The sequence below is a fragment of the Stenella coeruleoalba genome, assembly GCF_951394435.1.
Source record: "Stenella coeruleoalba genome assembly, chromosome: 7".
NCBI lineage: Eukaryota > Metazoa > Chordata > Mammalia > Artiodactyla > Delphinidae > Stenella > Stenella coeruleoalba.
Window position 1 is genome coordinate 119881591 of NC_137153.1, and position 25495 is coordinate 119907085.

General features: G+C 60.7%; 1 protein-coding gene across 5 annotated transcripts in view; it reads right to left on the minus strand.

The window, feature by feature from the left end:
* COL5A1 (collagen type V alpha 1 chain) overlaps window positions 1-25495 on the minus strand; it is a 155872-nt gene that overhangs the window by 86005 nt on the left and 44372 nt on the right. For 4 of the 5 annotated variants that reach the window (XR_013828946.1, XM_079925579.1, XM_079925577.1 and 1 more), the window contains exons 3-7: window positions 22846-23059; window positions 21752-21914; window positions 2389-2520; window positions 1061-1198; window positions 130-381 (exon numbers count right to left, since the gene is read on the minus strand). Coding sequence is in view for 4 of the 5 variants with exons in the window: in XM_079925579.1 (XP_079781705.1) it covers window positions 130-381; window positions 1061-1198; window positions 2389-2520; window positions 21752-21914; window positions 22846-23059 (899 nt within the window). In the remaining variant the exon portion in view is untranslated. The remainder of the gene's footprint in view (window positions 1-129; window positions 382-1060; window positions 1199-2388; window positions 2521-21751; window positions 21915-22845; window positions 23060-25495) is intronic. The other variant, XM_079925578.1, reaches the window with a different exon arrangement.

Genomic DNA, 25495 nt, shown 5'->3' on the forward strand with positions numbered 1-25495 from the left:
GCAGGGCCAGTTGTGGTGGGCAGGGGGAGGGCAGCTGCCCCAGGACAGCGAAGTGAGGAGTAGAGAAGGAAGAGCCCGGGGTCCAGCCCCCTCCCCTGGACCAAGCCCACTCGCTGGGAAGGCAATTACGTTAGAGGCATTGGAGGTGAGGACCGTGCTGGTGGGAACTTCGGCCCGGGCGCCCTGGTCGGGGGACCGGTCGGGGCTCTCGTCGGGGCTCTCGATGCCTTCGCCGTAGCTGAAGTCCTCGTAAGGGGGTGGGGTGTAGTAGTCCTCGCTGGGCACGTACTCGTAGTCCCCGATGCCGGGGTCCTCCTCCTTCCCGGCCCCCTCGCTGGTGTCGGGCACCGGAGGGGCTTCCGTGGGGGGCTGGGTCAGCTCCTGGGAGCCGGGCAGAGACGCGCAGGGTTAGGGGTGCGGCCGGCGCAGCGAGGACCGGGTCGGGGCTTTCCTCTGCGGCTTGAGAGGGAGACTGACCCATTAACCAACCGGGCCCTGTGGATCGGGGCGCAGAGGTCCCCTCAGGCCGGGGGAGACAGCCCAGCCCGCAGAAGTGCTGTGCACGAATAAACCCCGCGGTCATGCACTTGGACAGGGTGAACTGTATCTCAAATTTTTTTTTAAGAAGTAAGAGAACAGAGAATTCCCTGGTGGTCCAGTGGTTAGGACTCTGCGTTCTCACTGCTGAGGGCCTGGGTTCAATCCCTGGTTGGGGAACTAAGATCCCGCAAGCCACATGGTGACCAAAGAAAAAAAAAGTAAGAGAACATTCCAGACTCTTAGAGCCTTATGGGCCAGTGTCCCGGCCACCCGTTGGGGAGGGGACTGGATTCCATCACATCCATGTCCCCTGGTGTCCCCTGAACCACGGAAGGTCCTCTGCCCTACACTCCCCTTGAGGAGAAAGCACATACGGTCCCTGGTCCCCCGTTTCCCTGCCAAGCTCCCGCCCACCGCCCCTGCTCTCCACGCATCTCCAAACGGCCCCCACGTTCGCCACGGCGCCCCCGGCCCCCCCGCCAACCACGGCCTCCAGGGACCAGCAGCCGCCCGGCCAGACCTCGGCCACCTCTGTGGTCTCTCGAGCTGCTTCCACTGGTGTCTTGGTGGGGGTGGGCTCCTTGCCCACGTCGTCCGTGTCCTCATAGTAGGGGTACTCATAGTAATAGGTGTCTCCTTCACCCTCTCCTTCCGGGTACTGAGAGCAAATAGGGCCACGTGAGGAGGGTGCGGGCCCCCCACCCCGAGATGCCAGCCCGCCATCTCCCTCCCTCGTGGGCTCAACTGGGAAGATCGGACCCCCAAAAGTCGTGCCCAGCTCCAGGCACCAACCCCGTGGGCCCTGAAAGGAGTCTTCCCCCTCCATCCCCTGGGGGAGCAGAGCTAGCCCCACGAGGAGTCCAGGGAAGGAACGGGGACCCCCGGTGGCCTTCAAAGAGAGATGAGCCCTAAAAGGTCCAAACGTTCTGACCCTTTGGCACCCACCCAAACCGAGGGCCCCCCCGACCTTCACCGAAGGCCCAGGCCTCACGGGAGGGACTTCACAGCGACAGAGACGGTCTCACCCTCAGACCCATTTCTGTGTCGGGCATGGGGAGGGTGAGGCGTGGCCAGGAGGCCTCGGCTGCAGCTAGCCAGCTGGGGGCACTGCCAACCCTGTTCTCGGGGTGGGAAAGACATGCCTAGCCCAGGACTCCACAGCTTCATGGGGTACCCCCCTCCTTCTCTTCCGACTGCTCGTGAAAGAAGGGAAGCTCACAGAAAAAATAGAGAGCAGGACTGAATTTTACTTAAAAGAAACAGGAGTCCACCCTGCGCAGGGGATGGGAGAGGATTCTCATTTGGAAACGGTACAAAGAACTGCAAATCCAACTAACGGAGGTGCTGCTGGGGCGTGAGGGCGGGTGGATGGGAAAGGCTGACCCACTGACACGCGGGTCACGGCCAGAGGACAGTGGTGTTGGACACGCTCCTGAAACTCTCGGGCCGAGGCTGCCCCTCAGAGTAGCTGCCGCCCTAGGGGTCAGAGGGGACCATCATCCGCTCCGACAGCCCTGAGCCCCTCCTGCCTGGCCAGCTCCAGACGGCCCGCCGGGGGCACCTGTGGCGTTTCCGCTCACGGCACCCCACCCAGGTGTTGGTCCAGGGGGCGCATGGCTCTCTTCCCCCAGAAACTTGGGTGAAAGATTCTTTACCAACGTCCTTTTTGACTCCATTGCTTTGGGAGCACAGAACCCTTCGTAAAGTGAGTCAGGAGTCCACCTTGCCCCAGGGATCAATTATAGTCTCACCCAGTGCGTTTGCTTCAAACGGGAGTCCCACAGCTTCTGTGTCCCTCCACGCCCAGCACCCCGAGACGGTCTGCCCACGGCTCCCACCAGGACTCACATATTCATCGGGATTGGGGTCCTGAGACTGGGGCTTGTCGGGGACCGCAGTGTCACAGTCAGGGCTGTAGTGCTCGCAGTAGTCGTAAGCTGCCCGGTGGTCCGAGACGAAGAGCAGCTGCTGGATGTCTCCCTGGAAGAGGACGAAAAGCCTGAACAGGCAGCACAGAGGGCACCCACGTGGGGACCCAGGAGCTTGTCCTCGGGGCCAGGCCTCCTCTGGGGGAGCTGCTACCTCTAAGAGCCATTCAACCGACCCGGCCATCCAGGCGTTACTGATCCATCCACCCACCCACCCATCCACCTATCCACCCATCCATACACCTATCTACCCATCCATCTGCCCATGAATCCATCCATCCACCCACCCATCCATCCACCCAGCCACCCATCCATCCAGCCATCCACCCACCCATCCATCCACCCACCCACCCACCCATCCACCCATCCACCCACCCACCCACCCATCCTTCCACCCACCCACCCATCCTTCCACCCACCCATCCATCCACCCACCCACCCACACATCCATCCATCCACCCACCCATCTACCCACCCGCCCATCCATCCATCCACCCACCCAGCCATCCACGCACGGACCATCCATCCTTCTCTCCGTCCACCCATCCACTCATTCAATAGTCATTACTGAGCACCTACTAAGTGCGAGCTACTGCATCACACGTGGCGGATGCACGCACGGCCCAGAACCACTGCCTAGGGGTGCCCACACCCTGCCTAACACCTCGGGCTTGCCCTGTGCCCCACGGGTAAGACCCCATCACACCCGGACTGCGTATTCATCAGATTTCCATCGATTCCTGCGCCAGTCCCACTGCCCCCTTCTGACAAGAAGCCTGAGGCTGCCCCTGCTGCTGAGCCTCTGCTCTGCCAGGATCCAGCCAAAGGCTCGCAGCACTCCTGAAGGACGGGGCCACGGGCGGAGCAAGAACGCGGTGCCCATCCGCACACGTCAGAACCACAGGCCCAGGCAAGGAAGCCGCACCCTCCCTGCCGGTCATTTGGAGAAGGTGCGTGAGGCCCTTCTCTGTGCCAGACCCCAGGAGGAGAGAGAGGCGGGCCCCCAGGCAGGGGCCAGATGTGGCCTCTCATCGCTGGACCATGGCAGGGCGGGGGTGATGTGTCACCCAAAGTCACTAAGCGTGGGTCCACGGATGGCCTCTGGGATCTGTGAAGCAAGGTGCCGGCCGTGCGCACAGCTCTGGGGACAGGACCCTCACCCTCCGTGGCTTCCCAAAGGCTCTATGGGTAACCCGACCTAGAGACGGGGTGACAGTCCTGGAGTCCAGCAAAGGCCCATTCCTACCCGATCCCTGAGGCACAGTTCCAAATACACAGCCTCCCAACCCGGGTTTGAAACCGCCCCCTGACGAGCGAGGGCTCAGAACTACCCCCAGCAGCCCGTCTCCACGCAGGGGGCTCGGAGGGGTGGAGCGTGGCCCCCCCACCCCGACGTCCAGCACTGTCTCCGGAACACAGACGGACCCTCACCGTCAGCGTCACCGACCACAGCCTGGCCGCAGGCCCCGGGGCTCAGTCTGCAGCCCCTCTGCCTTCCTGCCAGTGGGAGGAGTGGGCATGCAGGGTGAGCAGCCCGTGGGGCTGTCACGGGGGCAGAGCAGGAGAGGGGCACCCCCCGCCCGGCGCCCACCCCCTCGCTCAGCCACCCCTTCTCTCTCCCTTTGGATGTCAGAGGCTCCCGGCCCACGTTTTAAACTCTCCAGCACACAGGAACCATACGACAGGCCCAGTGAATCAAAACCACACGTTTTTATTGAACAACATGACTTCTAGTTCAAATTTCATCCAATTCAAATAAAGTATTTCTCCCTACGGACTGGCAGCTTGACATCTGAATATACGCTCTCCAAATGCGGTTACCGGAAAAAAGAACAGGCTCGGGGCATTTGGGGGGCAGCTGTGACCCCGGGCAGGGGGTGCGGCCCTCGAAGGAGCCGCCAGCACACTCATCACAGTGGCCCGGCGGAGGGCCTGCCTCCCCGGAAAGCCCAGGTCCCCGGGTGGTGGCCGCGGCCGGTGCATCTCTGTGTCCCTGTATCACAAGGTGTCCGGCCCAGCGCCAGGCCTCGCAGGCCCCGCACGGGGCGATGAGCAAAGCCAAGGGCACGGCATCCACTCCCACAAACAGGCCCAGCCGGAGCGGAGGTGCTTCCCAGCACTCAGCCCAGGCTCCGAAATGTGCCTGCCGACCCGGCCCTCAGCCAGGCCTGCTTCCCCGCCTGCCCACCCGTGCCCCAGGCTGCAGCAGTGACCACGTGGTCCGTCGAGGGCCCTGCCGGCAGAAGGCCCCCTTCGTCTCCAGCACCCACCCTCCCCTGCAAGTCCCCGCACGTGTTGAAAATCATTCTTCCCGCCAAATTCTCAAGTGGGTTTTCACACCAAAAGAACATGCCTGTTTGTTCTGTGGGCGTGTCCCTCAGAGGGCAGGGGTCTACTGTCCCCCACCCACTATGGAGAAGGGGAAACTGAGGCATGGCTGCGAAGCCCCCCAGAAGCTCTGCACCCGGATCCTCACCCAGAGCTCCCTCCAGCCCTCCCCCGACCTCTTCCCGCACACAGGGAGGGGCTCACATCCCCGGGCACCCCATCGGGGCCAGGAGCTTTGGGGCAGGACCCTGGGGTGACAGATGTGGCACTGGCTCTGCCTCTAGGCTCCCAGACGGAGCAGGTGGCTCCCCTGCTCCCAAACCACCCAGGGGCGTCACCTCCCGAGGGCAGGGCAGGGTGGGGGTGGGGCTTCAGGACGCTGCCCCCAGCCCCCAGCAGCAGACCCCACTGAGGGCTGGGAGGCAAAGCTGGGGCTCAGGGAACAGCGGTCAAACCCACCTTACACAAGCCAAGGAGACACCTCCCCGGCCTCACGGGAAACACCAGGGCTGCGCGAAGCGAGGGAGGACCTCGGCCTCCCTCGGGGGTTCTGACCAGAGGCAGGATGGTTCCTGGACCCCGAAGCACTGATGGGGTACTGGGGGCACAGGGGGACGCTGGGCGGCCCTGGATGAGGTGTCCTGGGGCCCTGAAAGCCATGACCTTGACACCCCATGAATACCCTGAGGCCTCCAGGGCAGAGGGAAGTCCTGTCTCCCCTGCCCCACACCCAGCGGGGGCTCCCGAGGAACCCGGGCCCCTCAGACACTCTGCCCTGAAGGGCTCGGGGGCAGGGCCTGGGGTTGGGGATCCCTAAGGCGCTGGTCATTGTGGGGGCAGCCAGGCCCTAGAGCGGCCCCTTGAGTCTTCAGACAAGCTCTGATCTTGCATTCGGGCCAAAGGCAGCCACCGCTCCGCACCCCGAGAGCATCCCTCCTTCCGTCCCCCGTGAGGCCTCAGGAACTCCTCTGCCCCTTCTGCGGCATCCGATCAGAGCCAACCAATTTCTCTCTGCAGCAAGGGGGCATGTGGGCGACTGTCCTGGTGGCCGGCGACCCCAGACAGGACGCAGCCCCTGGGCTCCCCATTTAGCCAAAGGAAACCTGGGGCTCCCCTGCCCTCCTCCACCCTCGGGTGGTCCAGGAGAAGGGCTCTGCCAGAAGTTTGGAAAATCAAAATAGAGCCTCTGCCGTCGAGGGAGGCTGGGAGCCAGAACTGGAATTATTCGAGTCTGTGCTTCAGGCTGGGGACATGGAACACCTCGCGTGCCCCTCCCAGAGACCCCGTCTCCCGCTGTGCTTTGTCTCATTGAGACCAGAGGCAACTCAGAATCCTTCTCAACACAGGGCTTCCGGCAGCACCACCCGGCGACTTGGAGACGTCGTGCCCCCCGGCTGCCCTAAGGGGTGCATGTTGCCCTTCAAACGTGCCACGAGCGATCACAGCTTTATGACTGTGTCCTGAGAGCATTTTCACGATGCCTCGGGGGATGGGAAACCAAGCTCCAAACTCCAGACCCGGAGGCCCGTCACGGAGCCCCTGCCCTGGTGCGGCCTTCACAGCGGCTGCTGGTGGGAGATGCCGGAGCCCAGCTGCAGCCCCTCGGAGCCCAGGGAGCACCAGCGGGATGGTCCCCACTCGCCGAGCCAGCCCTCGCTGACCTCCCGGGACGTCCTGCCTCCCGCCTCCGGCCCCCGCAGGTCCCTCGGGACGTGGGGACCTGGAGCTTGGCCTGGCCAGGGCTTCTCAAAAAGGGTTCCGTGGAGGGGCCTGGGGTCCCAGCAGGTTTTCCACATCAGGCTGCCCCAGAGAAATGTCAGTTAGGAAAGGGTTTACGGGTTTCCTTAGAAAGTCAAAATCCTTGATATAGTAAAACCGTCTCATTTTACAGACGGAATCTGAGGTCAGCAGGGGTGGGTCCTGCCAGCCTCAACAGCAGCTCAGCCCCAAGGGCTCCGAGTCCGGGGAACTGTGACGCCGTGACGGGGGTCCAAAGTCTGCCTGGCCACTGCTGGGTGCCCCCCACAAATCTCTCCTGAGCCTCACTGCAACCGCCACTTTACAGATGGGGAAACGGAGGCCGTGGGGTGGAAGAACTTTCCAGAACCAGGAAGGTCCCACTGTGTATCTCCTCACCCCGCAGTATCCGTGCTGTCTTACACTTGACCAGGGCCTTGGTCCCCTCATCCATGATGCAGCGAGCGCTCACCGAGGGTCCCCACTGTGCTATCTCTGCTCCCCGAAATCCCCACCGTGATACGGGTGAGGCCGTGACCCCCCTGCATGGTCGCCGGCCCAGGCGCACTTCTCCCCACCGCTTTCGCCCCACCCTGCCCGGAGCCTTGCCCTCTGAGCCCCGCAGAGCCTGGAGCAGTGGGTGTGCACCCTGCACGGGGAGCTGCTGACTGACTGCCACCCACCCTGCCCCTCCCACAGCCTACAAGCCCCCCGACAGCAGCATTTCTCGCTGCGACCTGCAGGGGCACGTACCCCGCTCCAGCCCCTGACGGCGGGCCTCCTGGCTCCCACGGGCGACAGGACCCACGAGTCACATACGGCCCAGCCCAGAGCGGGCAGCAGAACTACGGAGGGTGCCGGGGGGGGCACCAGGCGGCTGGGGCTCCGTCTCCTCCTTCAGCAGCAGCCCAGGGCCCAGGGCTGCATGCGCCCACCCCGCCCCACCTGCCACCCGACGGGATGGCTTTCCGGGCACCCACTGCCCGCCACAAGCCTCTGCCTTTCCCCATTCCAGCCCACCACCCCCCGGCCCCTCCAAGAGGAAGCTGGACCTCGTTTCCTCCCTCTCATCCCCATGTCACAGATGCACCCACTAGGCTCGGAGGGGGGGGTCACTCTCGCGAGGGCACGGAATGGGGGCTCCCTGGAGCCGACTTCTATGTCCCGCACACACATCAACCAGAGCTTCCAGCTCCCATAAACGACACCGTCACCTCATCCAGGCAGCCCTCTGTGGGGCACGTCCCCGCCCCACCCGCCCCACCCACCCCGTGGGTGCTCCTGACACCAGACTCCACATCTCCAACGCAGGCCACGCCCTGTAATCGCTCAGGTTACCTCTAAAAGCCGAGCCCCAGACGCGGCGCCCCGCGCAGCCTGCCCTGCGGTGGCCCACGTCACCTGCCCAGAGAAGCAGGCGCACTGCTTTCACTGCATCCCTCGCTCCGACGATGCCCAGGGCGTTCTCGATTGACGTGCCTTATCTCTGCCCCCACCAGGTCAGTAAAGCTCTACAGACCCCCTAGAAGCTTCTGCACCAGCCCGGCGGTCACCACGGCCATCCCACTCCCCACACAGCCCCGACGCCCGGGTGGCCAGCGGCTGTCCCTCTTCCTGCAGAGGACAGGCCGGGCGGCCCGCGAGGCGCCAGCCATCGGGACACACAGGACACAGGTGTCCCTGGCTGAGCCGGGCCTTCTGCTGAGGGAACCAGTCCTGCCTTTTCCCATAATGAGATTTTACCCAAGCTGCGCTCCTGCTGAGGAAACTGCAAAGTGTTCGTTGGAGAGCTTTGCAACCCTAAGGGCTGTGGACTCAGAGAACACCTTTGCCCAGATGAGGGAGGCCCTCGCCCCTGCTTCCCGGCCTGGAGCGTCTGTGCCGCTGCTCTCTCCAGTGACGCGCCCGGCTTTTCATTTCCTCTCTCCAGTGCTATTTAATCTTGCATCCCTCCTTTCAACAAACAGCCACGGGTCCCCCGGGGAAGCCAGCCCTGCAGGGACTGCCCCGCACCACGGGCCCCTCCCTGTCCAACCCGAACTGGCCCCGAGGGGCTCCCACTGCGCACTTGGCTCTTCCCGTGGTTTTAGCCAGAGCGCTTCACCCTCGTAAATGGAGACACACGGTCCTTTGAGAGGACGGACGGACAGATACTTCTTGTCCCAGGCTGGGGTAGGAGCGCGCAGTCTACGGAGCAAAAACAAGAAGGAAGCATCGACCTTCGGCTGCCAGGGGTCTGGTCACAAATCTGCCCCCGGTGAGGACAGCCCCGTCTGAGTCCACTTGCCAGCAAGTGACACAGAGCAGGCACACGTGTGCACAGAGCACCAGGGACACGCAGGCACACGTGGTCACTTGTCCACCCTGCAAAGCTTTCCTTCCCCGGGGGAGCCTGGTGGGTCTGACACTGGGACCAGCCTGGCGGACACAGGGCAGGGGGCTTCCATGAGGCACCTTCCTGATGTCCCAGGAGAGTTCGCACGTGAAAGCCCTCCCGAGTCCCCCTTCCTGTTCAAGCTCTCACGGCCCAAACAGGTCACACTTCACATCTTGTTGTGACATTTTTCATCAAAAGTCACACAATGGGGCTTCCCTGGTGGCGCAGGGGTTGAGAGTCCGCCTGCCGATGCAGGGGACACGGGTTCGTGCCCCGGTCCGGGAGGATCCCACATGCCGCGGAGCGGCTGGGCCCGTGAGCCATGGCCTCTGAGCCTGCGCGTCCGGAGCCTGTGCTCCGCAACGGGAGAGGCCACAGCAGTGAGAGGTCTGCATACCGCAAAAAAAAAAAAAAAAAAAAAAAAAAAGTCACACAATGGAAAGGGAGGGGCCCAAGCCGGGGCGGCTAAGGCACTGTTTCTATGATGTTTCCAGCACCCACGGCGTGAGAAAGAGTCAAGCACCATTCAGGTGAGCGAGCGAGCGAGCGAGTGTTAAAGAAAGATCTCCACGCGGTTGGAAGCCACCTCCTGCTGCCCCCTGGGTCCCGCGTCCACGGTCCATGTCTGTGGCCTTCCCCCCACTATGTGGCCACCACTGGTCCCAGCCCAATTCTCACCTGCGCCACCCACCCCTGGTGTCTCCTCACACCTGCACTGGTGCAGGCGGTGTGCACCACACCTGAGTCTCCACCAAGGGGCCAGGGGCAGGGATGGTGGGGGGATGGTCACGTCCCAGCCTCATCAGACCTGAAACTAGCCACAGTGACTAAAGGGTCACCTTAGTGAACTCAGAGAGTGGACACCTCATCCCCAGACCAAGGGACAGGGCAGCAGAGCCAGCGGCAGGGACCAGGCTGGCTCACGGGCCCACCGGACTCTATAAAGGGCATGGGTCTCACATCCTTTCCCCACTGGCTACGCGGCCCTAGATATTTCACTCCAGACATTTAGGTGAGCAGCCCAGCCTAGGCAGCACGTGAGGGAAGCTGTCCCGTCCTTCCCCCACCCCAGACTTTCAGAGCAGCAAGCCTGTAGGCACTGGACTGACCACGCAGCACAGGGACACATCTGTCGTGATAAGCTCCACAGAGGAAGGAGCACGACTCTGGGCACCACCTCAGGAAGGGGTGAGGCAGTGACACAGGTGGCCTGGGTGCAGGATTCCGCCCCTTGCAGGCTGTGGGGCCTTAAGCACATCACTGAATCTTCCCAGGCCTCTGAGCGTGCATTTGCAAAGGAGAACGAGATCTACCTCACTAAGGACTAAGCGTGACAGTATACACAGCATGCCCGGTGGGCCTGGCACCCGGTGAGGCCCAGACAAAGTGGCAACTGCCATCCCTGCCATCACCACCACCATCACCACCACCATCACCATCATCACCACCTTCACCATCAACATCATCATAATCACCACCATCACCACCATCACCACCATCACCACCACCATCACCACCATCTTCATCATCATTACCATCCTATCACCACCACCACCACCATCTTCATCATTACCATCCTATCACCACCATCACCATCATCATCACCATCACCACCACAACCACCACCACCATCACCACCTTCACTACCATCACCAACACCATCATCACCATCACCACCACCATCACCATCATCACCACCATCACCATCATCATAATCACCACCATCACCATCACCACCACCATCACCGCCACCACCACCACCACCATCACCATCACCACCGTCATCACCATCACAAACATCACCACCACCACCATCATCATCATCACCACCATCACCACTATTACCACCATCACTCCCACCCCCATCATTAACATCACTACCATCACCATCACTATCATTGTCATCATCATGACCACCACCATCACCACCAGCATCACCATCACTATTATCATCACCATCATCACCACCACCATCACCATCATCACCACCATCACCATCAACATCATAATCACCACCATCACCATCATCACACCATTACCACCACCACCATCACCACCATCACCATCACCACCACCATCACCACCATCACCATCAACATCACCACCACCACCATCAACATCATCAAAATCACTACCATCACCATCACCACACCATCACCACCACCATCACCACCATCATCACCACCATCTTCATCATCATTACCATCCTATCACCACCACCATCACCACCATCATCACCATCATCATCACCACCATCACCACTATTACCACCATCACTCCCATCCCCATCATCAACATCACTACCATCACCACCACCATCATCACCATCATTACTATTATCATCACCATCACCACGAGGACCACCACTGACCACCATCACGAACACTAACATCACCAACATTATCATCACCACCACCACCATAACCACCATTACCATTCCCACTCCCATCCCCATCGTTAACATCACTACCTTCAGCACCACTACCATTGCCGTCATCATCACCAACATCACCATCATCATTATCATCACCACCAACACCACCACCTCCACCACGACCACCATGACCGCCATCACCACCATCACCATCAGCCCTGGATCCCTGACAAAGGCTCACTGCCCTCTCCCTCTGAAGGCAGTCAGCTCTGACTATTCATTCTTTCACCCTTTCAACCAGCATTTTTAGCACCCCTATGATAAGCTTATTGACACCAAGACAAATAAATCAGTGCCCTCGACTGCAAGTCTCAAGCTCTCACTGGTTCCTCAGGAGGCGCCCAGGTGACCTCCTCTGGCTGGCAAGGTCAAGGAAGGCATCCTGAGGCAGTGGCCTCAGAGCTGGGCCCTGGTGGAGGAGGTGGATGCTGCAGGTTCATACGTGTGAACGCCCTGTTCCGTGGTCCTCACTTGGCCACTGCCTCACCCCACACCCCTGGACGAGACGCTCTACCTCAGGCACCAGCGCCGTCTCCATCCTGCCGCCCCACTCTAGGCGCAGACCTCAGGTCTTAGTTCAGCCTCCGCTGCGCACGTCCAGCCCCTCGATCATCCCACCCTCTGTTCCGAACGCATCACACCCATGGTCGCTAATGGGCTTGCCACGCACAGACCCCTGCACCTCCTCCACGGGAGTGTCCTACACCCGCATCTCCCCATCCCGCACCTGCCAGCTGCTTGTTTTGAACCCAAGTGCAGAAATTCACAGTCACCTTCACTGAATTTCACTTCCTTGGTTCTAGAACACGGTCCCAACCTGAAAGACCTTTCTGCGGCATCTTATTCTGTCAACCAACGAGAGAAACTTGGCATTGTTTGTGACAGACCCCACGCAGGTGCTTCTGCAGGTCCACAGTCGTGAGAAGGACTCACACTGCATGCAGAACACGCACTTCCCTGCAGGGGGCCAGGCAGGGGAGTGGTGGGGAGGAGTTGATTTTAGAGGCCCAGGCTGCCCCACACGCTCCAGGCCAGCACCCCCGCTCTGAGCAGACTCTGTGCCGTAATCCAGCCTCACTTCAAGCACTGAGGCCATGCGGCACAACGCCGGCCAAGGTCCCAGGCTCTGCCCCAGACCCGGCAACCTCGACTGCAAACACACACTGCTGGACGTGGGAAGGATGGGGTGACACAGTGTGGCTGACTCATGGGGACAATCTCACGACCCAACCCCTGAGAAGTAGCCTCAAACACAGCCTCGCGGGAGCATTAACTGCAAGCAGTGGGGCTGGGCTCTGGAGAAGGTGGTGTGTGCTCAGGGAAATTAACTTGTAGAATTATTTATATTAATCGATCTGTAGAATTCCAGGCCTCCACGAGTGTCAGGAGTCACTGCAGTGCCCTCAAGTACCGGCTGCCGCCTGGGCACTCCCTGGACCTTTTGGAAAGACCTGCTTGTGGACAGACTCTGGACCGGCCGCAGCTGGATAGACGTCGCCTGGAGGGGCCTGGAAAATGCAGCTCAGACTAGAGAAAACGGCGATTCCGGGTTGAAAGTGAGCAGGGCCAGGCCTGGGGGGGAGGGGGCTCACTTTGAGTGGAGACACGCATAGTCCTTGGAGCTCAGGAAGGACTGAGAACCAGGGGCCGGCTGGAGGGTCAGCCCCGAGAGGGGAGTGAGCAAACAGGGGCTCCATCAGGCTGGAGGGTGAGCCCCCCAAAGGGACAGGGACAGAAGTCTGACACTGGGGACCCAGCAGCCCCCATCTGACCCAGGGAATGCTCCAGACCTGGGCCCCAAATCCAGCCCTGCACTTCCCTGCTGTGTGACCTTGAGCAGGTGGCTTTACGTCTCTGGGCTCCAGGTTCCCCACGGGTGCTACGGAGCCAACACAATGCACAACCCCTGGGCTCCGTGAAGACTCATCAGGTGAAGGAGACCAAAGAGCACAGCCCGCACACACACCTGAGCTTCCCGGAGCTGAGAGCTTCCGGGAAAATCCACGGCGGCAGAGTCAGAAACGAGCTGAGATGGATTTTCCGTGTCCTCGGAGATCGAGACCATCAGAGACCTCTGACGGATGCTCTGCACAACTGTTATCGTGTCCCGCGCCACCGGCCCCCTCCAACCCCAGAGCACCCTCGAGAAGGGGGCACCCAGCAACCTCGTGCGCTGACCCCCATCTCGGAGGCTCTTTTCCCGGAGGCGGTGGAAGGGGTCACAAGGGTTCCAGGCCTGGAGGCACGGCGCTGGGGGCCAGCCCCTCCGCGCCTTCCCCTCTGCCCCTCAGGAGGGTCTCACTGCACCCCCAGAGCCGCCCGGCTATGGCCCACGCCCAAGGTTTGCAGGTGAGGATCGAATCCCCGCTGCTCTCCCAGCAGCTGAGCCTGCAGACCGTCAGGCCCCCCTCCCGTCTCGGAATCCGCCCGCCTACAGCACAGCGCGCTAACAACAGCAACGGCAACCCAAACCATCTTGAGAAGAAAACTCCCTCCCCGAGAATTCATGCGACGCCTGTGTCCCCCCCCGCCCGCCAGGGGCCCTCCGCCAGCATCACCGACAGCAGCGGGACGCCCAGTGCTGGCTGGCGGGCTGCGGACTTGGTCAGGCACTGTGGCCGTCCATCGTCACCGCAAGCACGGCAGTCCCACCTTCAGGGTGAGCGGGCCGAGTCCCGGGACTGCCCAAGGCCCTGCGGACGGTAAGTGAGGCCGGGGCTGCCCTCAGCGGCTGGCTGCGGCAGAGAAGGAGGCCACGCACCGGCAGGACCCCCTCACCCTGCAGCCGTCCACAACGGCAGCTCCCTGGCTCGAGTGGGTGGGCTCCCCTCGGCCACTCCCCTCACCTCCCCATCCCACCCACTGCCACTGCCGGCGGGACCGCGGGACTCAGCACCCACAAGCTTCGGCAGCAACGCCTGACCCTCGTCCGGCACGACCCGGTCCGTCCCCAGCGTCCTCCTCTAGAGCCGCTGCGGCCTGCGGGTCACCGGGCACCACCCTCCCTGGGGACCCACAGATCAGAGAGTCCACTGTAAGCTGCGTGACGCCACAGGGCCGGCCTCCAGCACCGCGTCAGCCTGTCGGGTTGGGACGTGGGCCTGTTGCTCACAGTTTCCATGGAACAAACCTGCAGCCCTCTCGGGCCAGGCAGCAGAAGGAGCCAGGTCCCGAAGCACGTGGGCCAAGCAGGGCCTGCCTGATGCTCTGGGGTCTCTCTGGAACCCTCCTTGCCGGGCCCAGGTAGAGAGGTCCCCCACCCACTGCTGGGCTCAACGCAGATCACGAACACCCGGCACGACCCAGGAGAGCACCCCAGCCCCTGAAAATCACTGCCCACCCGAGGAGCAATTCCAGGTGAAAGCCCTTGGCGGAGACCTGAACGTGAGATCATGCGATTCCTTCACCGTCACCCTGCTCCCACCAGCCTCTGCTAAGGGGTCACACCCTCCCCAGCCCACAGGCTGCCAGCCACCTGCCCCAGGAGGAGTCCTGGCCCCGGCTTGCCCACAGCCCAGCCTCTCCTGCACCCGAACTGGAGACAAAAACGCACTTCAAACTCCCTGCCCACTGCCTTCACTGGTCAGTCAGCTGCCCATTCAAGCCGGGAGCCGTGCACAGGGCTGGCCCCCTAGCCCCTCCAGCCGGCAAGAGCTTACCCCCCAGCCTCCTTGCCCACACACAACTCAGCAGCCCGAGACAAACCTCGATTTGAAAACAAGCAAATATGCACGCCCAGAGGCCCGCTTTTAATTCCCCACACGTGCCCCGCAGGCATTACTGGGGAGCAGTCCCTCCCCACGCTGGCCTGGGCAGTGGGCTGGGTACGGACCCCCACCCCAGGGCCAAATCCTCACCCCTGGAACCTGGGAATGTGGCCTTACTCGGAAACAGGGTCTTCACGGGTGTAGGTAAGTGACGGGTCTCAAGAAGAGAATCAGCCTGGATTAAGACAGACCCCGAACCCAATGACTTGTGACCTTACAAGAGGCAGACAGAACAGAGACGCAGGGAGGAGAGGAGAGGCCAGGTGAGCACAGAGCAGGGACGGGAGTGATGCGGCCACAGCCAGGGACACCTGGGCTTGTGCTTCCCCAGGAGCACCTCCCTGCCCTGCCAGGCCACCCGAGGCAGCACCGCTCCAGATTACTCCACCTGCTGCTGGGCCTGGCCACGCCCACTGCCCTCCAAGCGGGAAGAGGGGGGAAGGACCCTCCCCTGGAGCCCCTGCTGGGAGCTCTGCCCCACCCATTTCAGGCTGCAGAGTTCCAGCTTCCAGAACCAGGAAGTAATAAACTCCTGTCTTTTCAAGAGACCAAAGTGGAGACGTGTGTTTCTGGGGTCCCAGGAAACACACGGAGCCTGCAACATCCCTGTTCTTGCCAGGAATCGGGGAAGGTCCCTGTGAAGTGGGCAGAGCTGAAGCAGAGGGGCCTCTGACCTTGACTCATTCACGCCCCTCTGCTTCCCTGGGGTCTGCCTCGCTGGGCGCAGGGCTGCCGCCTCACGTGGCCTGACGCAGGACAGTGCTCCCGGGCGATGCACAGATGGACGCGAAGGAGAGGGCCGGGACCGGGGTGGACACGGTCCTCAGCCAAGCCCTGCCCAGGACGTGCGGTTTGCGGTAGGAAAGGCCGGGTCTGAGCTGCCCCCTCGGGGACTTGGACCCAAGACTTAGCCCTGGGAGCTTCCACACCACCGACTAAGGTCCGAGTGCACGGCCTCGACTGTGAGAGCTGCCGTGCAGACACTGGGCCCTCCACGGCGGCTCTGCGTGCCAGGGCAGAGCATGCGTTAGGGGTCTTTGATGGTTCGCTCTGAGTCTTGATCTCTGAGAACATGGGGGGCTGTGTGCGCAGCAGGCCGACCTCAGCATCAATCTTGAACGCACTGGCCCGTTTTCCAGATGGAGCCGCGCTTCCCACCCGGTCCGGCTCCAGAGCCCAGCTCCTCCTATGCCCAGCACCGGTCTACCCAGCAACGCCAACTGGAAAAACACCCGTGGACCCAGGGAGGGGCACCTGGCCTGTGAACACTGTCAACCAGTGGGGATGGAAGCGCAGAGACACCCCGAGACAAGCCTGCAGAGCTGCTCGCTGCCCACAGATGCCCTCTGGCCGTATCCCCATCGTACCCACCTGTGTCTGAATGGACACGAAAGTGAACCCAGAGTGGCCCCACTGGCCCTGCAAATGCACCACCTTCCAAGGAAGGGAAAAGCGCACTCTGGAAGTGTCTGCAGCCCCTCTCCAGAGAGACGTTGGGGTCAAACTGACAAAGCCGTGGGAAGGCAGACAGAAAGGGAGTAAAGTGCAAATGAGGGTCACGCTCCGACACAGCCAACACCAGACTCATCGCCACCGGCAGGACGAGTGCTTTCTCCAGTGGCGTCCCCGGGTGGGACAGGACACAGGAGGCCTCGTGCTACCCAGCCCTGCAGCTCGCCCATCACCACACCCGTCGCCCAGGTGCACGCCTGTCTGCTCTGTGGCCTCTAGACCCACCAGTGTCCTGCACCCCAGGGGGCTCTGGGCAAGTGATCAGTGACAGGATGTTCCCAGAGTCAAGGGTCACAGGTCACAGCCTTGGCCTCTGACACAAACTCACTGCTCCCTCTCCTTCGAGACCCTGACGCCAGGCACCCCTCACATCAAGGAGGGTGAGTCTGTGCTCGACAGGCATCCCGGGCCGGCTCCGTGGATCGCTGGGAAAGCGCCTCCCCCGCCGTGGCCCCGTTCCCGCCCCGGGAAAGCTGAATTCCAAGGAAGACCATGTCAGTGGAAAAGACAGGCCCCTGGAAAAAGGGAATCAGGGATTAAGTAAACCACTGGGTCTCTCCAAACGGCCGAGGAGAGCAGACAGACGGCAGGACCGTGACTTGAACGCAATGCCGTTCTCTCCCTGCCAGCACCCGGGGATCCCGCGGAGAAAAGCTGCAGTTTGCAGTTTGCTTGGTCTTGCTGCCCCTTGAAACATTCAACAGCTTAAAAGCAGACTTGGCTCCTGGCCCAGGACTCACCGGCTCCCCGTCCCCCAGGGCAGGTCTCCTCTTCCGTGATCCCCTCCATTCGAGGACCCAAGAGGAGGGCCCTTCCCCTGCAGAACCCAGAGCAGATGCTCTGGCTTGCCCCCCAGTCCCACCCTCCGGACCCCTCCATCTGGAACACCGGCCGGCTCCAGGACCGCAGGTGAGCCCAGGGCGGGTGCGGGGCCCACCAGTTCAGTCCCACGTTTGAGAGCCTGGCCCGGGGGAGGGTGCCGTGCACCAGTCACGCAGGGGAGGATATAGCTCTGGCAGCCACCGCCCCTGCTAGCAGCTCGTGCTGGCTCTTCCTGGAAGGGTCCAGGGCTTCAGACCCCACAGGCCAGGGGACTCCGGTGTCCCCGGGGCCTGTGCAGGACGATGGGAACCGAGCAGCCTGGAGCAAGGCCAGGCACCCACCGGTACGTCGGGACCACCAGGGATGCGCCTGGTTTCCTTGGTCAGGTGGATAGAGAGATGCAGGGGCTGCCGTGACTGTCACACCCGCCACGACATCAGGACAGGCCATCGGCTCTCAGCAACAACAGACCAACCCCGCTGCGCTGCAGTTTTGCTGGGTGACCTTCGGTAGGTTACTCAACGTCTCTGGTGCAGGGAGGGCAGAGCACACAGGCGGCGTGTTGTCACAGGGCCCTGTTGGTGGCCCTGCCTGGCTTCCCACCCAGGTTTGCCACTGAAGAAATATAGCCACTTCCCCCTCCTGCCAGACACACTCGCTCTCCTGGCAGTCTTGTCTGTTTCCGAAAACACAAAGCTTGTCCTAAGCCCGGGGTGAAAACAACACTTTCTCCTGCACAGGGAGGCCCGCAGGACCCCACTTCACAGGGGTCCGAAGAATACCCTCCACGTCCCCCGACGGCGGGCCCTTGGGGCGTGGGACGAAGCCCCGGGACCCCCAGCTGCTCACTGGTCCCAGGGCACGGGTACACCCCAGGAGAAGGGACAGGACACAGGACACACAGCTCCCCAGGAACATCACTGCGGACGCCCCCCGCAGGCAGGTCCTCAGGCAGCCCTGTAGTGCACACGCTCCACCTGGAAGTAGGCGGGCAAGGACGGGGGCTTGGCCAGGTCAGCGAGGGGGGCGGCAAAGCAGTGACCAGGGAGCGAGCTCGAGCCCCTTCCACAGCACACCACGGCACCCTGAGGGACAGTCCCCGCCTGGGGGCTCTGGCCGGGAGCATGCACCCTGGCCAGGGCAGCACGACCCACAGCCAGTCCCTTCCCCTTTGGGTTTCTGGGCACAGGAATGGGGGGCCCCCGTGAGCCCAGGCGGCTCCACCCCCTGCACGGCTCAGGGCCCTCATCTCTAAGGTGGAGGTCCAGCACCTAACTCGCACGGTGAGATAAGGGACAGCTCGTGACCCTGTGCCACCACAGAGGGAGCGGACCTTGGTCACAGCCGCCGCCATGGTTGACAGGTAAATGCAGGGGGATGCTGACGGTGGCCGCCCGCTCTGACTGCCAGGGGTCTGGTCGGTGTGGTTCGCGATGGTCCTCACAGGTGCAGGCATCTTACAGAGACTCCCTCGGGCCACCCCACGACCCCTAGCACTGGCCCCGTCGCGCCCATCTTCCAGATGAGGACGTTGGGTTTGGACAGGTTCAGTGTGGGCTCCAGGCCATCAGCCGGAGAGGAAGAGCATGAAAGCCTAGGGGACCTTGCTACGCACCCCACTTCCTCCCTGGCCCACGCACACCCCAGGAAAAACCCCAGTGGTCCCAACAGACTCTCTAGAGTTCAGCAAAGCCCTGTTTGGAAACAGCACACATCACAAAACCCAGCGTGTGCCAGCAGCGACTTGGCCCTCCACCAAAGTACCCAGAATCCTTCCGGCTCCCCCAGAGCCTCCAAGAGCTTCGGCGCAAATTGGCTTTTAATGAGGGGAAGTCATCCTTCCCGGGGAAGAACGCGGCTGCCGGGGAATCGGTTTCAATGGTGCTGGCCCCTCCTTTTAAAGACACTTCTCCAGAAACCAAAGCGGTGACAAATGCCAAGTGTCGTTATCTGGAGTCTTCTGGAAAGCCACGAGTTAAATCACTTTTATTTATAAAAATTCTGTTTCACTCGCCGCGAGACGAAGCGGGGCTGGGGATACGAGGCCAACCCACCCAACTTTATCCTTGCTCTCTGAATAAAACAGCAAAAAATGATGCTCTGGGGCCCCCGAGGGCATCACCACCTCTAGCTCGCTGCTCTTCATTAGGAAAGACAGGTCACATTTTCCGACGTGGACACATCCAACAGCCGGGGAAGTCCAAGGCTACAGAATCACCTCCTTCAGAACGCGAACGGCTTGTGGTCAACAAGAATCTCTGGTGCCTGGCGGACACGCTCCCTCAAATCGAAAGCCACGACCAGGAAGAAGGGCTCCCCAGAACGCTGTACATATTTTTGAGCTACGGATTCCATCAAAATGGAATGAGAGCCTGCATGCTCTCAGCCGCACAGCAAGACCTACCCAGCTTGCTGGGAGGCTAAACAGAGGAGGAAACCAGAGTTACCCGATGTGAGATCCGTTTCTTTTTTTTAATTTTTGATTTGGATTTTATCTTATTTATTTATTTTTATACAGCAGGTTCTTGTTAGTTATCTATTTTATACACATTAGTGTATACATGTCAATCCCAATCTCCCAATTCATCCCGCCACCCCCCACCCCACGTTCCCCCCTTGGTGTCCATATGTCTGTTCTCTACATCTGTGTCTCTGTTTCTGCCCTGCAAACCGGTTCATCTGTACCGTTTTTCTAGATTCCACGTATATGGTTAATATACGATACTTGTTCTTCTCTTCCATTTCTTTTTGGTAATTATAAATTGTTTTCCTTCTCTAATCATAAACGTGGGTAACAGCTACGGAACGCTGGCCGTGGGCCACGCGTATGCCTCGGTGGTCCTTAAACACACCTCCCCCACACAAGCATTTCAGAGAGGCGAGGCAGTCACCCAGGATCTCACAGCATGTAAACAGTGCAGCTGGGGCTTGAACCCAGCCCTGACGTCCCCAGTGCTTTCCCTACAGCACCGGAGTCTTAGCAGACCTGTGCTCATGGGAAAACTGGCTCAGAAAATCAAGGAAGCAGGATTCGGTTTAGGATCCTTATTTTTTTAAAAGACAGATAAAGCTGCTTCCTGAGTCGTTACAATAAAAGACACACCATCGGCGCACAAAAGGCACTAGAAATCGGGAAGATGTGGCAACAGCGCGGAAAAGCTACCACGCGGTACATGAATTCAAACCCCAGCCTCGGCACACGGACCCACCTCCGCATTCAGACCTCGAGCAAGGGTGGCGGCAGCGACCCAGGCTCCCGGGCGCTTCTCGGATGAGCCCAGGTGAGCCCCCGGCACCTCTCGAGGCAACACTACCAGTACCCACGTTTTACAAATAAGTCCTGAAGCTCACCAAAGCCACCTGCTTTACCTGGACCCTCCCACCAGCAAGAGGTCTACGCCGGCAAAAACTTAATCCCAGTCGGGGCGACCCCCAAGCCTTTGACAGTAGCTCCCCGGGAGGACCCCAAAGCCGCCCAGCCGCCTGCAGTTCATCCCGGGTCTCTGGGCAACTGTGGCCGGAGTCGTGCTCGGAGGGGGTGTCGCCATTACTCGCAAAATTCGGCAGTGCCTGCAGGATCCAGGCGCCCAGCCCACCCCGCTGCCCACAGGCTGCGGCCGTCCTGGACTCCTGCTGTGCTGAGGGGCTGCCAACTTCGGCAGGATCCACGGACCCACCTTCACACGCTGGTTCGCCCATCCCCCAACCCCCGCCTCCACGCAGACGTGGCTGTTCTGATCTTTCCTTGCTCAGCCACATCTGACCAACTGGGCTCTGTCCACCTTTCCACCTGCCCCGACGCGGGGTTGCTATCAAGGCTGACACACGTCAAGCGCTTGCTATGAGGAGGCCGTGGTGCTTTACGCATTCAGCCCCACGTAATTCTTGCCACGTTCTGTGAAGGAGCTGCATGCGTGATCCCATTTTACAGATGGAGAGACTGAGGCTCAGAAACGTCAGCGCAACCTGCCCAAGGCCTGGAATCAGCAAACGAGACAGTGGAGAGTCCGGCCCCGCGGGCCTGCACCGAGGCCAGCTCCCCCGCCCCCGAACCTCTCATAGTTACGTACGTGGCCCCAGTAGGACCCCCGAGAGAGGTGAGACTCAAACCTCATCCTCCCCACCGGCGCAAAGCCCGAGGGCCCGTTCGAACGCCCGCCCGTCTCCACCGGCAGACATCACTCCTGCCGTTACCAGAAGCAGGACAATCAGTAGGTGTTCCCTCCCCCCAACCCACGCCCCCAGCAGAGCGCCAAGATCCAGGCAACACGGCATCGGCTTGGCTGGCCCCAGGCCCCCTGCTTACCTCAAACACCTCCTCATCCAGAATTCGGGTGCCAAACACGATGATGCCGTTAACGTCTATCACGGGGTGATTGCTGCGGTCCAGGGATGTCGTCACCTTCTTCTTACAGTCCAGGATCAAGGTGACATTCTTCCTGTGGATGCTAAGAGCAATTCTGTGCCACCTGCAAAGAAACAGACAGCCAGGCAGGTGAAGGGGGGCCGGTGTCACGAAGTAACCGCAAGTCCCTGGGGACGCAGGAGGACATCTCTCTCCTGCAGTGTCACGGGGGTGAGCAGTTCAGAGCCGAGCCTCTGTGGGCAGACAGCCGTGGGCACAGGTCCACACCGCGTGCCACGTGAGACCCACTGGACTCAAAACTCAGGTCTCTCGTCTCCGGGATGAGACCAGCTGTGCAGCCCGGAGCACAGCCCTGAACCCTGGAGTGGGCTGGCCAGTGGGTCAAGGGCGGGGAGACCTGACAGTACTTCCCTGTGTACCATCTCAACCCCCAACAGCACATGCAGGCTGCCGGAGAAACCGAGTCTGACAGGAAACGGTGGGACTGAGGGATCTACGTGAAACTCTCAATTAGAAATGCAGAAATCACGGCCTGAGGTCTTCAAGGATCACAGCACGTGGCCTCAGACGTGTCAGCCAATTAATTTCAAACTACCGGGGTTTAGGGATGCATCCAACAGAGAATTCTGGAAAGACCTGACTCCTTTTTCTTTTTTTTTAAAAATCATTTACTCTCACATCTGTGTCTGTATCCTTGAGGATGCCTTAAAGCCTTTCTGGAAGAAGCTGGGTATAACTACACAGTCTCCCGCGTCCCTTCGGACACTAAGAGGCTAGCATTTGATACAGCTCAGTGCATTTTACAAAGGGGACGCGGAGGCCCAGGGAGAAGAAGGCCTCCCCAGAGCCACAGAGGATGCGCCCAGACCAAGACCCAGCTCCCAGGACTCCAAGCCCGGTGCTCCCTCCGACCTGCGGGCGTGCCAGCACCATCCTGCTATATAAAGCACATTCTGCTATAAGGTCCCCGGTTCGGCCGGGGGCCCCGACCCTCCAGCAGGAGAAGGAGTGGGTTGCTGAGTGGTGCCACTTACTTGCCATCTGACAGGTTGATGCCTCTGAAGAGGGGGTAGTCCTCCGGCCCCGGTTTCCCTGTGTGGTCCTCATAGAGGAAGACCGGAGAGCGGCCCATCTCCAGGCCGATCTGCTGGATGCCCTGCTCATTGTAGATGGAGACCAGGAAGGCCTGGCTGCCCTTCTTGGCTTTCACAGTGGTTAGAATGGAGAAGTCCTCGGGAAATGCAGATGCTGGAACAGAGGACAGAGACAAGGCAGTCGGGAAGCCCCCAACCGTGCCCAGCCACAGCTCTCTGCAAACAGACCAGCTCAGGGACCAGGCAACATTTGCTGGATATGGTGGTGCATTTGCTGCACATCTGCCCCTTGATCAAACTGTTCCTGCAGCCTTCCCCTAACACCACATGGTCAAACCTAGCCCCTCCGAGGCTCAGTCCAAATGCAAACCTCATTGGTCCTTCCAACTGTGAGCCTTCACTGCTATCTTTTTCAGTTCCCACACCTCAATATATCTATGTATAAATCCTTCTTAGTACTTTCTAGAATGTGAGCTTCCTCTGGGCAGGCGCTGTTTCAGACGCGTCTTTTACCCTCCGCAGTGTCTAGAGCTGTGCCTGGCAGAGTGTGTCTCATTTTGCGCCCTCTGGAGGGAGGGAGGAGAGAGGGAAGAGGGGAAGGAAGGCAAGAGGCAGGGAATCATGACGAGAATTGCACTTCTTGACATTTCCTGGTTGACATGCAAATCAGAGAAAAAGTAAAAAAAATCAGAAGACTTCAAATTTAAAAGGGAAACCCAAACCCTGGTATGTTGGTGGGAGGGAGGGTTCCTTACAACACAGGCCGGAAACAATTTGAGGCCATTAAAAGCCAGACCTGCGCTGGCCCTGCTGAGGGCACAAGGCTGCTCCAGAATCCTCCACACGCACGCCCTCCACGCCCTGCCTCACGGACGGGAGAGGAAATCGCAGCCCCGTCCTTCCATCCATCCTGGTTCTCTCTGTGTGCAATTTGCAATTCCCCCGAGAGCGAGGGCCCGGGGCTGACAAGGGAGCTGGGCTATCGAGGCACAGCCAGGAAGGCTCAACCCAAGTCAGTGTGCTTCTCAGAACCAGGCCGAAGAAGCGAGCCCGAGGGGTGTCAACGGGGACACCCGACAGAGGAAGGACAAGGCCCTGCGGCGGAAGCTACCTCGCTGCAGAGCGCTGAAGCCCAGTCCACGGTCCTTGGCAAGGACAGAGCCCATCATCAGACCCACCCCTTCTTTAGAACTGTAACAAGGTCAACCAGATGGCCCGCGTGGCAGAGCGGGGGTCAGGGCAGCTTTCAGTGAGGATGCTGTCTTTGGGCGCCCTCTGCTGGCGGAACTGCTGCACGGCGGGGCAGCTGGGCTCTGCTTCTGGTCCCTGTGAGCGCTGCTGATGCCCTGCTGAGGGGAGGGGGGATGCCACGAAAAGAACTGCCCCTGCAGCCCCTGGAGGACCCAGGGTAGACACACGGTCTCTCTAGCGTGATGACAAGAGGGGCCACGGCAGCTTCAGGCAGAGAACCCAAACCCCAAAAGCCAACAGAGTTGTGTGAGTTTTCAAGGCCATGAGGGAGGGCAGGTGGAGAAATCCATCCCACGGCCCCCAAAGCTCTAGCTAAGGTGCGGATCTGGAAAGGCCCAAGGCTCACAGCCCGGGCAGAATCTGGTCCCACGTTAAGGAGCTAGAAGTTGGGGTCTCTTTGCTGTGCTCAGCACCGTGGCCCAGCCCATCCCCCGGGGCAGGAACCAGCTGGATGCCTCCGCTCCCGGAGAGGGGGTAGGTTTGGCCATGTGCTGTTAGGGAAAGGCTGCAGGAACAGTCTGATCAAGGGGCAGATGTGCAGCAAATGTCTGAGCGCCACCACATCCAGCAAAGTTTGCCAGGTCTAGGTGGAGGGTGAGGAGGTCAGTGTGGTCATCTGTCTGAGGGACCAACTCAGGCTGCCCTTCCACGGACAGGAAGCCATTTGGAAAGAGGCCCGTGGAGGCCACTACCATCACAGCTGTCCCTCCACGCCGCCCTCCAATCGTGGGATGTGAGAGGGAATCAGAGATCCCGGCCCGAGTGAACGGCCGTGGTGGGGAGGGGGTTTGCGTGCAGGCCCCAGGGGGAGACCCCAGCCAGGCCAGTGGCAGGACCTCGGTGGTGGCCCTTTGGTCCCTGGGGGCGAGCGGGCACTAAGGGGCCCAGGGTGGTGTCTGACCCCAAGCATCTCAGAGGTCCCTGCTCCCGTCCAGGGTAGACTTCAATCACCATGTGAGCCCGTGAGCCCCTCACTCTCATCTCAAAGGGTCGCCTGCCTCCCGTCCCCACCCCGTGATGACTCCACGCCTCTTACAGTCACCCCCCTGCCTCAGATAACGAGAAGAGCGGACATGGGAGTGCCCCTCCCCCTCCCTGCAGCGTGACGCGCCACCCAGGCCCACGAACGCCCCTGCTCCCGACTCACTCAGACGCTGCCTCCCAATTTTTAAATCGCTACAGTAACACACGCTCTCAGCTCAGAGAAGCTGAAAGGAGAAGTTACGTGTAATATTCATCTCCCTCCTGGCAAAATAACAAAGGATTTGCTGTCACTGTAGAGACCGTTCATTCTCGTCTGGACGTGAGCCGGACGCTGACACGCTTATCTACACTGTCT